The sequence below is a fragment of the Macrotis lagotis genome, chromosome 1 (assembly GCF_037893015.1).
Source record: "Macrotis lagotis isolate mMagLag1 chromosome 1, bilby.v1.9.chrom.fasta, whole genome shotgun sequence".
Lineage (NCBI taxonomy): Eukaryota > Metazoa > Chordata > Mammalia > Peramelemorphia > Peramelidae > Macrotis > Macrotis lagotis.
In genome coordinates, this window is record NC_133658.1 from 442,579,454 (window position 1) to 442,597,527 (window position 18,074).

Genomic DNA, 18,074 nt, shown 5'->3' on the forward strand with positions numbered 1-18,074 from the left:
AATGAGGCATAAAAACAGTGAGACAAGGTTGTCTAGTGACAAGTCTATTCATAGAAAGTCTGACTCTATTGGTGTTTGCCCAAGCTCAGGAAATATCAGTTTTGTGATTTAATGGAAGCAGTGTCATCCAAAGGGTGAGGCCAAAGAAATATTGTTATGATAAGCTAAAGACATAGTTTGCTTGCTGGTTCTCAGATTTGGAAAAGAGGGTATCTCCTGTTAGTACCATCAGCAATACATTGAAGACATTGAAGACATTCTGAATGACATGTTGAAAGGTGCTATCCATTTCTAGAGAAAGAACTGATGGAGCATAAATGCAGACTGAAGATACTTCTTATTTTTTTAATTTCTTTTTTGACTGTTTTCCTTTCACAGCATGACTTACAAAGGGAATAAATGTGTTTTGCATGACTAGGCATATATGTCATATTGTTTGCCTTCTCAATGGGGAGGGTGGGGAGGGAGTTTGGGAATCAAAATTTTTGGGGAAAATGATAACATTGGTTTTACATGTAATTGGGGGATAATAAAATACTAAATTTAAAAAGTGACCTTTAGTAATTAGTCTAGTTTTAGTAGTTTAGTTTAGCTAGTTACAGTAAATCAAGAGAACTATATCTTCTTTACCAGTCATTTAATTAATCAGCATTTTATTAAGTTCCTAAACATGCTTTAGTAGATAAGTTAAAGAGAAGTTGAGATCATGGAACTATAAAGGTCCTACGAGTTTTCTTTTGAAAGCTCAGTGAGTAGTGGAGACATTTAGTATGTGTCAAAGTGGCATCATGCAGAAAAAAAAAGAAAAATAGCAAAAAATCAGCATGTTTCTTTCATGGTTTCATTGTTAAACTAAGTCTTTTCCCTGGTATAAGATGTACCATCAGTTCTTCTTCTGCATCTTTGCTCACTTTTCCACCATCTATTTATTTTGTTAATTTTTATATATTTTAATTTACTTGGGATCATTTATTTAGAAGTGAAAAGGATCTTAAAGGCCATTTAGGCCTTAAAGGCCTTCATCTTCCAATCCATATAAACATATGTGTATGTGTGTGTGTGTGTGTGTGTGTGTGTGTGTGTGTATCCTTTTGCTTGAATATAAACTTATGTCTTTATTTTGCCATTCTGGCTCTGTCTTAGAAGGTAAGCTTCTTTAGAATATGTCTTACTCCTCTTCTTAAGAAACTTCAGCAACTCTCCATTTCCTTTAGATTAAAATAAAAATTTCCCTGGCATTTAAAACTTTTCATAACCTATTTTTCCTGATTGGTTTACACATTTTCTCTCAATGAACTTCAGTCCATCTGGTCTACTTAAATTTTACCTTTATAAAGGTAAAATGCTTTATAAAGCATTCTGTTTCCCACATTTTTGTCTCCACATATTCTGTCCCCCATACTCAGAATATCTTCTCATCTCTGCTTCTTATAATTCCAGAATACCTTCAAGAATCTTTTCTTATTCCTTTGGTTGTTAGTGTCTCATGTATGGTTTATTTTGTTTATATCTTCTGTTTACATGTTACATAATCTCTTTGCACACCCCATCTGTCTCTTCTATTTTAGTGTCTTGTTTCTAACACTGTCCTAGCATAAAATGAATATTTAATGAAAAATTTTAATAAAGTTGTTGGTTGATTAATATCTTTATTATGTGTCCATGTAAAATATGTTGATATGTTCATATGAGTTGTCTAAATGTATAACCTTAGCTTGTGGATGGCATGAATAAATATCTCTAGAATCTAACCCATATTTCTCCAAGGGAATCAGATTTTTGCTTTGCAAAGAGAAGAGCTGCAATTCCTTCCTTTAACTAAATGGAATATCTTTGGTCCAAGGTTACAATGTTTAGTGGTTCAGAAGAAAGGTTTCTGGTCATTCCTAAGGGAAAGAGTGAGATATTTAATGGTAAATGCTTTTCTCACCAATCAGCAGTTACTCTAAACACCATCAAAATAGCAAAAAACAGAACAGGAGGCCAAAATTGAGTATGTTTTATAGATTAGAATATATTAGGGTGAATGATTTCTTCCACTAAGAGCATGATAAGAGTTCACTTTTAACTAAAAAACAGATCCCAGTTTCACTATAAAGTCTCTGGAGAATCATGCAGGAAAATCAGGGACATATTGAAGAGCTACCTTGCCCTACAGTTTCCAAAATCTTTTTCTCTCTCTTAAAGATTCTGGTACTAACTCCTAGAATGTATACAAGGTAGGAAGCACCCTGTCAAGGCCAGTAATCTCTCCATCAAATTGGTGTTTTCTTTCCTTCTCAGCCACATACAAAATGCCCTAGAATTTTCATGAACTGATTTGGAAAAATTTCCAGCTATTCCAACTATTCTCTCTTGTTCTTTTCATTTTAAAAGTCTGACTTTTTTTATTTTATTTTTACTTAAACTTTACTTAAAATTAATTTTACTTCATTATGACTTATGGCATGGCATATTGACATGAAAAAGTGAAACTAGTTCTAACAGCAAATTTTGAAGTCTCAAGCATTTTTGAATGAGCTTAAGGTGTATGAAGGAAGTTTGTCTAATCAAATTATTCCTTCCTTAAGTTTTTCTTTCATTTATTTTTCTTCCCTAGAAATGAGTCAGGATTGTCTTTTCCTAAATGATTCTTTCAACTGTCTCCTATAAGTAAGCTATATCTGAAGCTAGCGCTTGACAAAAGAGCCTAAAGAAAGCCATTAAAAAAAAAAGGTTTTCTCGAGAATCTAGATTGTTTCTAGACTCCTTTCCCTTGTACGGTCCGGTCTTCTTTGTCCAAGTCTGCAAGTCGAGGCAGGGCCGGCTGCGAAGCTTTCAGGAGTTTCCAGCTGAGTTTGTCCCCGGCCCCGGGAGCTCCGCTGTTCGCTCCTCAGCTGTCTTAGAAGACTCGCAGCTTCTAGCAGAGGAAGCCAAGCCCTTTCCTGTGGTAACGAGAACTTAAATTTCTATCCCCTTTCCCTTTTCTTTTGTTCCTTTGTAAATCAAAACGGTGCAAGTCCAAATTTAGAAGGGCCTTGGAGCGAGTCCCGGGAAAGCGTGCCTTCCACGGAGGCTCGGCTCCCTGGCTCGCGCGGCGCCCCCGAGCCGCCGGCGGCCCCCGATGCCGGGGCTGCGGTGCTGCAACGCTGGAGCCGTTAGCTCAAGTTCCGCTGGGCCCGGGGAGAGCCTGAGCCAGGAAACCGAGCGCCCCGGGGTGCCGGAGGGCGGGGCGCCCTGCCTCGTCCCCGCAGAGTCCCCGCGCCATCCCGCCGGCCTCCGCCTGCTCTTCTCCCCACGCTCATGGACAACGTCTCCAACGCCCGGGACTGCAAGGGGCGACTGTGGCTGCCGCCGGACGAAAGCCCGGCCGTCAGCGCGGGGATGTTCTCCGCCGGAGTGCTGGGCAACCTCCTGGCCCTGGCCCTGCTGGCACGCCGCTGCTGGCGCGGCTCTGGCCCGAAGGAGCAGCGCCTTGCCGGTGGCTTCTGGAGGACGCCCGCGTCCCTGTTCCACTTGCTAGTGACGGAGTTGGTGTTCACGGATCTGCTCGGGACCTGCCTCATCAGTCCGGTGGTGCTGGCGTCCTATTCACGGAACCAGACGCTGGTCGCTCTGGCGGCCGGAGGCCGGATGTGCACCTACTTTGCCTTCGCCATGACCTTCTTCAGCCTGGCCACCATGCTGATGCTCTTTGCCATGGCCCTGGAGCGCTGCCTCTCCATAGGCCACCCCTACTTCTACCAGCGTTGCATCACCTGGCGTCTTGGACTGGTGGTCCTGCCGGGCATTTATGTCTTTTCTCTGTTCTTTTGCTCCTTCCCGTTGCTGGACAAGAGGCAGTATATGCAGTACTGTCCTGGAACCTGGTGTTTCATCAAGCAGGAGAAGTCCTCTTATTTGCAAATATATGCCACGCTGTTACTGCTTCTCATTGTTGCAGTGTTACTCTGCAACATCAGTGTTATCCTGAACCTAACCCGCATGCACAACCGAAGAAAGAGCAGCGGCAGCGTGCCCCGCCTGGAAAGAGGCAAGGGCAAGACAAGGGGCCTCAAGAAAAGGGAAAGAATGACCATGTCGGAAGAGATAGACCACCTCATCCTCCTGGCTATTATGACCATCACGTTTGTGATCTGCTCTTTACCCTTTACGGTATGTCGCCCATTTATACTGCTCTTCACCTTTCTATATTTTTTTTTTAATATTTCTCCTTTGAACCTAAAGGTTGTTGTAAGTTTACAAAAAAAAGTATCCTAATTTTCCTGTAGTCAATATTTTTAAAATGTTACAACACAATGACCTTTTTGAAGAGTTGATTAAAAAGGGGACATAAGGGGCGGCTAGGTAGCGCAGTGGATAAAGCACCAGCCCTGAAGTCAGGAGTACCTGGGTTCAAATCCGTTCTCAGACACTTAATAATTACCTAACTGTGTGGCCTTGGGCAAGCCACTTAACCCCATCTGCCTTGCAAAAAAAAAACCAACTTAAAAAAAGGGAGGCATAAAACCACTCCTTACACAGTAGATTACTTTGAGTACATGCCATTCCGCTGTTTTTTGAGTTAAAATATGATCTCTCCTGATTCCAAAAGCACTTATATTTGTTCTGAATTTGAATCAAAATCTTGTTACTTCCCAATGAACTCGAGAAAAAAAATCACCTCACCTAGCTGGACTTTAATTTTCTCATTTGTAAAAGGGGGATTGGATAATGGGATCTCTTAATCAGTTCTAAATTCAATGAATCTATGAATTGCAAAAAACCTTAAATATATTCACTGTTATATTATTTAAAAGTTTGACCTTTTGTTTTTCTGCTGTTAATGGCAAAAGCCTGGGATGGAGTGAAAATGAAAAAGCAAAGGTGAGAGAGAATCAGAAAATGGGGAGAAAAGCAAAAAAAGATGAAGATTTGTGTTTATATTTTATTATTCCTCAATTGTCAGGTGAAATAAAAGTACCTAGACTGGTCAAGACTTTATTTTTGCTCTATTGCCACATTCTAGTACACAATACAGCAAAAAAGCCTGGGTTTGGTTCATTTCTGATAATATCATCTAGACCATTGGAGATACTACAGTTTGAAATGAACAAGGAGAGAAGAGACATTATTTTTCCCTTCTAACAGCCATGTATTAGGTCTTTTTTGGCAGCATTTCCTAAGAAATAAGAAAATATGTTCTAAGGTCTTCCATTGAGGTATTAATCAATTAACAAATTTTAGTTCAAAATTAACATCTTTTTTTCTTTACTTTTTACAGATCTGTGCATATTTGATCAAACCTTTCTCCAGGGAGAACAAATGGGATCTGCATGCACTTAGATTTTTATCAATTAACTCAATAATTGATCCTTGGATCTTTGTCATTCTACGACCTCCTGTTCTGAGACTGATACGTTCAATACTATACTGTCAGATTTCATTGAAAGCACATGATGCTCCGCCAACATAGTAACCTTTGTGCATAATGATTATCAATATCACACAGCATCTGGAAATCAACTTTGAAATGGTTCCTTGGGGGTGACTAGGTGGTGCAGTGGATAGAGCACCAGCCTTGGAGTCAGGAGTACCTGAGTTCAAATCTGGCCTCAGACACAATAATAATGACCTAGCCATGTGACCTTGGGCAAGTCACTTAACCCTATTTGCCCTGAAAAACCTAAAAAAAAAAGAATTTAAAAAAATGAAATGGTTCCTTAGAGAAATGAGAGAAATAAAAAAAAAAGGAAAATAGAAAGGAAAAGGAAGGGAAAAAGGAAAAAAGAGTAGAGGAAAGAAAGAAAGAAAAAGGAAAGAATAAAAGAGGAGAGAAAAAGAGAGGAGACAAAAGGAAAGGAAAAAAAATAATGCTACTCTAATAAAAATAATTTTGAGCAATAACTAGACTAGACCAATGAGAGCCAGCATGAAATTTGTCTAAAAAGATTGCAAAAAGGTTTTCTAGAGTGAGTAAATTGTGTGGACTTTAGGGGAAACTAAAGCATCAACATTTGAGAATCTTGATGAATACTTGGTAACTATATTCAGTTGCCTTTAAATTTAAGTTTCCCTTTGAACTGAGAATTCATGCTGCCTTAAAACTTATTTAAACATCTAAATTGTTCTGGTCATTTGATGTTATTTTACTATCTTGTGATTATAGTGATAAAAGACATATAAAATCAGATAAAACATTTTTATTGTCCACTTCACCATGTATAGAGATGACTACATGGAAATTGTTAGTTGTTTAATCACCAAGTCCTGACTTTTACAGTTTTTGTAGTCAGATACATATTCCAGTCTTCTTTTTTCTCAAGTCCAAGAATCATAAGACTCCACTCTAAATTTTACTTTCATCTTCATCTTACATGCGTAAATCCCTTTTCAAATACACCCTAAGTGCTGAATTTTTTTTTTACTTACTGGTGTTTCTTTTCCTTCTTCATTGTATTGTATTTTTCTTTGCCTTTTGACTCACCCTAAAGTTCATCACAAATAAAAACTCATTGAATCATAATTCTTTATCTTAAATTTTGAATCCCTAAACATAGTAAGTCATCAAAAAATATTTTTAATTGATTAATTACACATTTGTTGATTGTGGCAGAAAAAGGTCTAGTGAGCCTTTCTTCTAATATTGACTATCTTGAGCATTTATTTGGGTTATCTGTCCCTCAATTTTCTAATATAAAGAGACATTTGATCTCTAACAGCTCCAAGAATCTATCTGTATTCTTGATATTGACTTGATAATAAAGCAGAAGGGGCATTGATTCAGTAATCAGAGGCCCTGTGTTAAAATTGTTCCTGAACTTAAGTGACCTTGGGCAAATCCTTTATCTTCTTTTTTTTTATCTCATTTTCATTTATAAATGAGGGAATTAGGGATTGTAAGACAATGGTGGGTTTTTTTTCCAGGTACTAGAAAAGCTCAATTCTATCACAGACTTCCAATAAAGCTTTTAAAATGCACAAGAACCCCAAATGAATCACCTAAAAATTTCTGCTATTTCAAGATAGCACAAAAAAATTCAGTGGAAATGTATAGAAGAGATAAGTTACATGCAAGGCAAAGTAAAAAACAATCTTATGTCCATAGCAAGAGATAAAACTAGACCATTGCCTAGAAAGAAAAGGGCAACACTTGGATTTCATTCTCATATGTAGCAGGCAAAAGATAAGGTCAAACCAAAGTTGAGCATGGCAAGATATATTTCAAGGAGCTGAGTTCCCATCTGATACAAGACATAGAGACAACCTAACTCAGTGAAGTGTGAACCAAGGCTTCATTACTACTCAGCAGGAAACTAGGCAAGACCAGCATCATGATGAAGGACCACAGGAAGCAAGGCCAGACAATTCAGGGACTCATCAGACACTAAACTCAGGATCCAGCAAGGGCTACCCACATCATTACTGAAGTATGGCTCAAACGAATAAGCTCTCAATTCAGAAACTGAAACTGAAAATACGAATAAAACAAACAGACAAAGTACACAAACAGAAGGAATTCTAGATACTTTTGAATGACAGAAATTCTAGGAATGAACCCAGAAGTAGAAATTCTAAAGTAGAGTTTCAGAAAAAAGAATTGTCCTGGTCACGAACCCTAACCCTAACCCTAATACCTGGAAATGAAACAAGATATGCACCAAAATAATATAGAATCCAAATTTATAAAAGAAAAGTTAAGTGAATTACCAGAAGAAGCAGATAGTAAAACTATATTAATGGGGAATCTCAACAGTCTCCTCTCCAAACTTAATAAATCTAACTAGAAAATAAACAAGAAAGAAATTAAGGAGGTGAATAGAATTTTAGAAAAGTTAGATATGACAGACCTCTGGGAAAAAATTGAATGAGAATGGAAAAGAATATACCTTTTCCTCTTATACATAGTATCACAAAAAATTAAATTTAGAAGGGGAAAAATATTAAAATCCAACTCATAATGCACTAAAAATTACATTCAACAAAGGGAAGTAGAAAGATAAAGATTAATTTGAAATTAAAATCCTAAAGACTAAGTGGATCAGGAAATTTCTGGCCAAGTTAGTGGTACTGTTTTAAGCTCTCCTGGCTTTCCCTCAGAACCACTATGAATCAAATCTCTGAACAGATTTTGTAGAGACAAAACCCAGTGGAACAGAGTAGAACATCTTCCAGCAACGTCTGTCATAGGAAAACATGGGCATGGCTAGGGCAGAGAATAGAGACCAGCTGCAGGGTGAGGTGGGGAACTAATCTGAGAACCACCGCTGTCAGAGTGGAAGCATTTGCAAGTGGGTGGCACTGTCAGTGGACTGGGAGAATTCTAGCATAGCTATTCAGGACACATATTACCTGGAAAGCCCCTGGTGTTGCAACAGGAGATTTGCAAACAGCATAGATACAGCTCCAGGTGTTTGCACTTTACCTGGATGCCCAGAGTATGGGCAACTAACTTCCCCAGTGCCAACTATCCAGAGAAAACCTCTGGCATTTTGAAACCTATCAACCTGTCACAGGGACAGCTCAGACACAGCCTCAGACATTCCCAGCATTCCTAACTGTCAGAGTGGACAACTGACATCCCAGTGGAGACTATCCAGAGAGATAATGGCATTTGCAGTCCTGATAGCCTACCCCAGTGACTGAGTTGCAGTGAGGACAGCCCAGATATAGTCCCAAGCATAAGGAGTGGGTGGTTGATATCCCCAATGCAGACAATCCAAAGAGAACCTATGGTGTTCTTTACTAATTGAGTAACCCCTGGAGTTTCTAACATCTATAATTCCAGGTCAGTAAGCAAGCCTCTACTGTTCTCAACACAGAAGGTATGCAAGCAGGCCCCTCCCTACCAACAAAAGGCCCTTGGGATAGGTAACAAAATCCAAAATGAATAATTTCTTATTCAGAGAAAAGCAGGGTTATTCGAATGTTACCTTGGAGATAAGGGTACTAGTTCAGAAAAGGAAGACAGGAGGGACACTACATGTGAAGCTTCATAGAAGAATATGAATTGGTCTACAGTCCAGAAAGATTTCTTAGATGATTTCAGAAGTGGGTTTTAAAAATCAAATGGAAAAACTGGGACAAAAATGCAAGAAAAATTTAGCATCTTGCAAACAAAAAATTACAGAAGAAAAAAACTCCTTTTTTTCTTTTTCTATTTTTTAAATTTATTTCAGGCAGTGGGATTAAGTGACTCTGCCCAAGGTCACACAGCTAGGCAATTATTAAGTATCTGAGTCTGGATTTGAACTTAAGTCTTCCTAACTCTGGTGCTCTATCCACTGCGCCACCTAGGTGCCCTGAAAACAAATCCTTTTAAAACAAAATTGGACTAATGCAAAAAGAAAATAATTTCCTCAAAAACTCAATTGGGCAAATGAGAAAAGGTAACTCCTTTAAAAACAGAATTGACCAAATGGAAAAGGAGATGCAAAAGCTAAATGGAGAAAATATCTCCCTGAAAAAATAGATTGATACTAATGGATGCTAATGACTTCATGAGATACCAAGAATCTGTAAACAAAATAAAAAAAAATAAAAGAAAATGTCAAATTCCTTATTGGTATAAGAACTGACCTGGAAAATAGATCCAGGAGAGATAATTTAAGAATCATAGGACTACTTGAAAACCATGATCACTAATAAATAATCTCATTGATGTTAATTTTCTTTGGTATTTTTCAACAGGATTACAGATGGAATGTATGGCACAGAATTATGGCACACCTTTATACTGTTGTGTTGTTGCTTTGTTGTTTTGTGTTTGCTTTGTGTCTTTGTTTATTGTATTGGTGATGCATTACTCCACTTTCTAAGAAGTTAGGAAGCAACCTTTTAAGAGCCTTGGCCTCAGAGCCTTGTTCACTGAACGTGGATTATAGTTTTTATTATGGAAGTGACCCTTGAATAATTATTTTATTTTAATGCAGCCTTAAAGATAACCTAAGGCTGGACAGCCCTGTTGTAACCAAAGTCCAGAATTATCAGATCAAGGAGAAAATCAGCAAGTAGCCAGAAAGAATTAATTCAAATATTGAGCAGCTGCAATCAGAATTACATGGACTTGATTGCATCAACATTAAAGGGTTGAAGGGTCTGGAAAATGAAATTCTGGAAGGCAAGGGAGCTTGAATTGTAACCAAGAATCAAGTTAATGGAACCAATATTGTTCAAACTTTCCTGTTGAAAAGACAAGAGCTAAACAGAAACTTTGATTTTTTTAGAAAGATTTTATTTATTTTGAGTTTTACAATCCCCCCCATTTTTGCTTCCCTCCCCCACCCCCCACGGAAGGCATTTGGTTAGTTTTTGCATTGTTTCCATGGTACACATTGATCTCAGTTGAATATGATGAGAGAGAAATCATATCATTGAGGTAGAAAAATAAAGTATAAGATAGCAAAATTACACAAGTTTTTTTTTTTCCTAATTTGAAGGTAATAGTCTTTGGTCTTTGTTCAAACTCCACAATTCTTTCTCTGGATACAGATGCTATTCTCCTTTGCAGAGAGCACAAAATTGTCCCTGGTTATTGCACTGATGGAATGAGCAAGTTCATCAAGGTTAACCATCACCCCCATGTTGCTGTTAGAGTAGACAGTGTTTTTCTGGTTCTGCTCATCTCACTCAGCATCAGTTCATGCAAATCCTTACAGGCTTCCCTGAATTCTCATCCTTCCTGGTTTCTAATAGAACAATAGTGTTCCATGACATACTTATATACCACAGTTTGTTAAGCCATCCCCCAATTGAAGGACATTCACTTAATTTCCAATTCTTTGCCACCACAAACAGGGCTGCTATGAATATTTTTGTACAAGTGATGTTTTTACCCTTTTTCATCATCTCTTCAGGGCATAGACCCAGTAGTGGTATAGCTGGATCAAAGGGTATGCACATTTTTGTTGCCCTTTGGGCGTAGTTCCAAATTTCTCTCCAGAAAGGTTGGATGAGTTCAACAGCTCCACCAACAATGTATTAGTGTCCTAGATTTCTCACATCCCTCCAACATTGATCACTGTCCTTTCTGGTCATATTGGCCAGTCTGAGAGGTGTGAGGTGGTATCTCAGAGATGCTTTATTTTGCATTTCTCTAATAAGTAGTGATTTAGAGCAATTTTTTCATATGACTATGGATTACTCTGATTTACTCTTCTGTAAATTGCCTTTGCAACCCAAATCCAGCCCCAGAAACCCAACAATCACCCAGCTGTTTGACCCTGGGCAAGCCACCCAACCCCACTGCCTTGCAAAAAAAAATATCTTATATATGACTACCCTCTCCCACTACCCCAATCCTCCCTATCCTCTATCACCTACACCCCCCTTCCCTTTCCCATCCCCTTTTTCCCATTTCTTTCCTTTCTTTTTCCCTCTAGAGTAAGATAGATTTATATACCAACTGAGTGTGTATGTTGTTTTCTCTCTGAACCATTTCTAAGGAGAATGAAGCTCACTTATTCCCCATCACCTTCCCTCTTTTATCTTGACTCTTTTACAAGAAATATCTTAGCCCATTCTGCTTCTCCTTTCCCTTCCCCCAGTATATTCCTTTTTCTCCATCTTTATATTATACCTTCATATTCAGCTGTCTCCTGTGCCTTGTCTATATATGCTACTTCTAGCTGCTCTCATAAATGAGAAGGTTTATATAGGTTATTAGTACCATCTTCTCATACTGGAATACAAGCATTCAACATCATTGAATCCCTCATCATTTGCCCTTGTCATCCACCCTCTCTATACTTCATCTGAGTCCTGTACTTGGAGATCAAACTTTCTGTTCAGCCCTAATCATTTCAGCAGGAAAGTTTGAAAGTCCCCTATTTCATTGAATGTCCATCTCCTGAAAGAGGAGTTTTTGCTGGTTATACAGCATCTGTTTAAAGGCTTCATTTAAAGTTGTTTCAGAGGTAACTGGGAAAACTGGGGAACTCCTTGATTCTCTCATCCACATTAACTCTGTCCCCCTTCCAGCACTTTTTATTTTTAAACATTTATATTTTAGGTTTGAATTCTAAATTCACTTTTTCCCAACCTTTGAGAAAACAACAATATACTATTTTACATGTAAAGTCATTTCCATATTAACCATGTTGTAAGAAAAAAGAAAAAGGAAAAAGCAAGAAAAATAATGCTCCAATCTGCATTCAGATTTCATCAGTTCTCTCTGGAGTTAAATAGCATTTTTTATCACAAGTTTTTTGGAATTGTCATGACTCATTGTATTGATTAGAATAACTAAGTCTTTCACAGTTGATCATCCTTAAAATATTGTGCTTAGTGAATATAATATTCTCTTGGTTCTGCTCGTTTCACTTTGCATCAGTAATTCTTACCAGGCTTTTTCCAAAACCATTTTTCTTCTCATTTTTCCAGCTCGATCATTTATGACAACTTGTTCAGTCATTCCTCAATTGATTTTTTCTAATTCTTTGCCACCATAAAAAAAGTTGCTTAAATATTTTTGTATAAATAATCTTTTCCTTTTTCTTTGATCTCTTTTGGATAGAGACCTAGTAGTGTTATTGCTGGGTCAAAGGGTATATATATATATATATATATATATATATATATATATATATATATATATATATACTGTTTTATAGCTTTTTTACACATAGCTCCAAATTATTCTCCAGATGTTTGAGCCAGTTAACAATTTCAACATCAAGTTGTCCCAGTTTTTCCATGTCCCTTCCAGTATTTACAATTTTCCTTTTCTGTTTAGTCAACCTGATATGTATGAGGAGGTACTTGTTCCAGCTTGCATTTTCTGTATTCAGAAGTGAATTAGACATTTTTTTCCTGTAACTATAGATAGCTTTGATTTCTCCTTCTGAAAACTGCCTATTCATATTCTTTGACCATTTAAAAATTAAGGAATGGTTCTTATTATTGTAAATTTGTTCCCTATAAACTTGAAAACTAGATATAAAAATTATTTCCCACTTTCCTATTTTCTTTTTAGTCCCTATAGACTGGTCTTGTGTGTGCAACCCCATTCTCAATGTTTTCTTAATTTACTAATGATATCTTAATTTACTCCCTAAATTATATACCCTTTTTTATATTGTCTTATCTATAGTATGAAGTGTTAATATATGCCTAGTTTCTGACGAACTGCTTCTCTGTTTTATTAGTAATTTTTGTCAAATGGTAAATTTTCACTTAAGCTTTGATTTGGGAGTTTATCAAATATTATGCTATGACATCCATTGATTATTGTGTATTGCTCACCTGATCTATTCTACTGATCAACCACTCTATTTCTTAGCCAGGGGCAGCTAGGTGGCACAGTGGATAGAGCACTGGCTCTAAAATCAGGAGGACCTGAGTTCAAATCTGGCCTTAGATACATAATAATTACTAAGCTGTGTGACCTTGGGCAAGTCACTTAACCCTACTACCTAGCCCCCCCCCCCAAAGAATCTCCATTTCTTAGCCAGGACCAGAGTACTTTAATGCTTTATAATATCCATCAGATAAGTTTGATTATTTTTTAAATTGTTAAATAATTCTTTAGTAGTTCAATTGGCACTGAATAAATTAATTAATTTGGTAAGGTTGTCATTTTTATTATATTGGCTCAATCTACTCATTAACTATTGATATTTTTTCATTTGTTTAAATCTACCTTTACTTGTGTCAAAAGTGTTTTGTAATCGTGTTCATATAGTCCCTTGGTTTCTCTTGACAGGTAGACTCACAAATAAATATGTTACATATTTTCTTAGAGAACTCATTTATAGCTTATTCAGTTTTTTTACCTTAGACTGGGTTACTTAGGAGTTTAATTTTTCCTTTTGTTAAAACCCAGAGAATTTGTATTTTTGTAAATTTTTGTAAATTTCACTTAGGCTGTCAATTTTACTGATGTATAATAATACCTAATAATTCTTTTAATTTCATCTTCATTGGTGGTGTATTAACCAGTTTTCATTTTTAATATCAGTTTTTTCCTTTTTGAAATAAAATAATCTATTTTATTTTTTCATTCAACCTGTTTTTAGTTTTAGACTTTTTACTTTCAATTTTATCAATCTCTCCTTTGATGTTCAAAATTTATTTTGGTGTTTAATTTAAAACTTTTTATTTGTTTTTTCCTAACTGTTTTAATTTCATGCCCAATTCATTGATCTACTCTTTTTATCTTTTATTAGAGATATAAATTATTCCACTTATTTGACTATGCCCCAGAAATTTAGGCATGATGTCTCATTGTTGTAATTATCATTAATTGAATTATTGATTCTATGATTTGTTCTTTGACCAATCCATTCTTTAGGATTAGATTATTTAATTTCCAATTAATTTTTAATCTGTACATTGCCATACTTTTCTGTTCATTCATTTTTCAGTGGTGTTCTTCATGACTCCATTTGGGGTTTTCTTAGCAAAATAACTTTGGTGGCTTTCCATTTCCTTTTCCTGTTCATTTTACAAATGATGAAACTGAGACAAAAGGGTCACAAAGCTACTAAGTGTTTGAGGTCAGATTTGAATTCAGAAAGGCTGAGTCTTCCTGACTCCAGACCCTTCACTTTCTCTACTGCATCACCCAGCTGACAATACTTTACTGAATGAAATTTTAATTGCATTATGATTTGATAAGAGTGTATGTAAATATTTCTGATTTTCATCATTTGTTTATAAAGTTCTTATGTCCTAAATTATGGTTGGCTTCTGTGAATGTGCCATTTAGAGCTGAGTAAAAGTCTCTTTTAGTTCCATTCAGTTTTTTCAAGAGTTCTATCATATATAACTTTTCTAAAATTCTACTCATTTGCTTAACTTTTTTATTTATTTTTTGTTAAATTCATTTATGAAAGGGGAAAGTTGAGATCTCTGATTAGTATAGCTTTATTTTCAATTTTCTCCCATCATTTATTCAATTTTTTCTGGATGTTATTTTAATAAGGTGAAATCCTGGGGGTGGCTAGGTGGCTCAGTGGATGGAGCACTGGCCCTGGAGCCAGGAGTACCTGGGTTCAAATCTGGCCTCAGACACTTAATAATTACCTAGCTGTGTGGCCTTGGTCAAGCCACTTAACCTCGTTTGCCTTGCAAAAAAAAAATAAGGTGAAATCTTGCTTTTACTTTGTCTAAAATCATAATCCAGTCTTTTGTCCTCAGCTGCAAAATAAATTCTACTTCAGACTATATTTTTAGTCTTTGTGTGTCTTTCTATTTCAAGTATGTTTCTTGTAAAAAGCATATTGTTGAATTCTAGTTTCAAATTCGCTCTGCTACCTGCTTTCATTTTGTGGATGAGTTCATACCATTCAGTTATGATTACTAATTGTACATTTCTTTTCCTATCACCTTCCCTTCTTTATTCTTCCCTACTTAACTGAGCAAAATACATTTTGATATCTTCTGAATGTATATACATACATACTGTTGCCTGCCACTTGCCTTCCATTTTACCTTCCACTCCAAAATCTCTTCCTTGTATACTGTTCTTTTTTTTTTTAAGGTTTTTGCAAGGCAATGGGGTTAAGTGGCTTGCCCAAGGCCACACAGCTAGGTAATTATCAAGTGTCTGAGACTGGATTTGAACCCAGGTACTCCTGACTCCAAGGCCGGTGCTTTATCCACTGTGCCACCTAGCCGCCCTATTGTATACTGTTCTTATGAAAGATAGTTTTCCACCTTCCCTCTTCTCTGAGTATATTTCTCTTTTCTCCCATATTCATTTTTTTTTATCTATGTAGAGACCTTCTACTTGTCCTTATAATTGATAAAGTTCTTAAGAGTTACAAATAGGGTACAGTGGATACCAGTGGATAGAGTGGATAGAGCACTGACCCTGGAGTCAGGAGGACCTGAATTCAAATCCAACCTGAAAAACCTAGCTGCGTGACCTTCGGCAAGTCACTTAACCCCATTGTTTTGCAAAAAAAAAGTTAAGAGTTACACATATCACCTTCCCTTTTAGGAATGTATGTTTATTTTATTGAGTCCCTTATGTATTTGACTGTCAAGTTTTCCAATTAGTTCTAAACTTTTAATCAGGAATGCTTGAAAGTCCTCTTTCATTAAATATCAATTCCACAGAGGATTATACTTAGTTTTGCTGGGTAGGTTGTTCTTGGTTGTTCTTTGCCTTCCAGAATATCATTTACCGAGTCCTCCACTTTTTGAGATTTTTTTGGCAAGGTGATGGAGTTAAGTGATTTGCCCAAGGTCATACAGCTAAGGCTTTTATTAAGTGTCTGAGGTCAAATTTGAACTCAGGTCCTCCTGACTCCAGAGTCAGTGCTTTATCCACTGTGCCATCTAGATGTCTCCCCCCCCCCCCCACTCCTTTATTGTGGAAGCTTCTAAATCTTGTGAGGTCCTGGCTGTGGCTCTTTGTATCTGAATTGTTCCTTTTTGTCTTCTTACAATATTTTTTTGCTTTACCTGGTAGCTCTGGAACTTGGCTATAATATTCTGGGAGACTTTTTGTATTCTCTTTGAGACGATTAGTACATTCTTTTAATTTCTATTTTTGCTCTTTTCTTCTAGGATAATGGAGCAGTTTTCCTTTAAAATTTCTTGAAATATGTCTAATCTCTTTTTTGATCATGGTTTTATTTATTTCATAGCTCTTGTCCTTACATAGGATTGGCCTGTGATACTTTGTAATTGAAATCACTATTAGTCTTCAAGGCCTCTGGCCCCCTGTGACTGAAATGTTCTTCAATCTTTATCCATGACCAGGAAGTAGACATGGGCATTGGGAATACCAAATAGCACTCTCTCCTGTCCAGTGCTAGCACAAGGGTCCCCTAAAATATCTTTCTGAGAAATTATTCTATCTCCAATTTGCACTGGGCTAGCACCCATCCCAGTACTACAATCCTTTCTTTCTGATCTTTTAAGTTGTCTAACACTGTAAGAATGTTTCACCCTGAACTTTTGTTGACTATCATTCCAGAATTTGATTTGAAATGCTATTTTAAGCTTGTTTGGAAGGGAATGTTGGGAGAGTTCAGTAGTAGCATCATCTCTACCCCAGAAGTCCTTCTCATTGTTCTGGATCAGTTATTTCTGCCTTCCCCCCCCATTCTTTTGGTATCTTCATCTTTTTTGCCATAGTGTATAGATATAAATTTACAATTGGAAGAGGTCTTCAAGTCCTTTAAATCCAACACCCTCATTTTACAAATGAAGACACTTAGGTAAAGAAGAAACGATTTGCTCAGAGTAGCAAAGATACTGATTATCAAATGTGGGATCTGAATCTAGGTCTTCTTGACCCTATGCCCAGTATTGCATCCTTACATCATATTGCCTCTTGAAATAGTAAAGTTATCTTTCAATACTTTTAAAATTGTTTCATCTCTGGCATGATATTCTCATTGATGCCAATTTTCTTTTAATTACCATTTCTGCTTCCCATTATAGGGCAATGGGACTGAACTGTTGCGTTTAACAGTATATAAAATACAGAATAAGATAGTTTCCCCACTAGAAGTTCTGAATACAACTTTTTTTTTTAGGTTTTTTCAAGGCAAACGGGGTTAAGTGGCTTGCCCAAGGCCACACAGCTAGGTAATTATTAAATGTCTGAGACCAGATTTGAACCCAGGTACTTCTGACTCCAGGGCCGGTGCTTTATCCACTACTCCACCTAGCCAACCCCCGAATACAACTTTTGTGGTTAAAAAAGGATCTGCTTTTGTAGCACCATTTACAATTCTGTCCTTTCAATATCTATTCAGAAGGGCCATTTTTTGTTTTGATAGAAACACTATCAGATAAATTTTCAGTTGATAAATATTAATAATGCAAGGTTTAGCAAGGATTCTTCCGCTTCTCATTATTAAGTGACATAGATGAAAAGTATTACTATATAGTTTTTAATAGACTCTAGGGCTTATTCTCCTAAATACACTTTGACTTTTGTTGTATCTCCAGAGCAATCCCTTCTCAGGATTCTTAATATTAAGTGTCTGAATACTCAGGTCCTCCTGACACCAAGGCTGGTGCTCTATCCACTGCGCCACCTAGCTGCCCCTACTATGTTAACTTGTTAAAAACTTCTCATATGTTTTTCCTTCCTATGTCATGGTTTTCTTTCTTTTCCGTTTTCCTAATTCTTCTTAAACAAAATAACTAATGTG

At 36.8% G+C, this 18,074-nt stretch overlaps 1 protein-coding gene across 1 annotated transcript; it reads left to right on the forward strand.

The window, feature by feature from the left end:
- The first annotated feature begins 3,282 nt into the window (after positions 1–3,282).
- On the forward strand, positions 3,283–9,476 carry PTGER2 (prostaglandin E receptor 2). Its single transcript, XM_074213347.1, has 2 exons — positions 3,283–4,134; positions 5,243–9,476. Exons 1-2 carry the CDS (start codon positions 3,283–3,285, stop codon positions 5,432–5,434), a joined length of 1,044 nt encoding a protein of 347 aa, XP_074069448.1. The 3' UTR covers positions 5,435–9,476.
- The last annotated feature ends 8,598 nt before the right edge of the window (positions 9,477–18,074 follow it).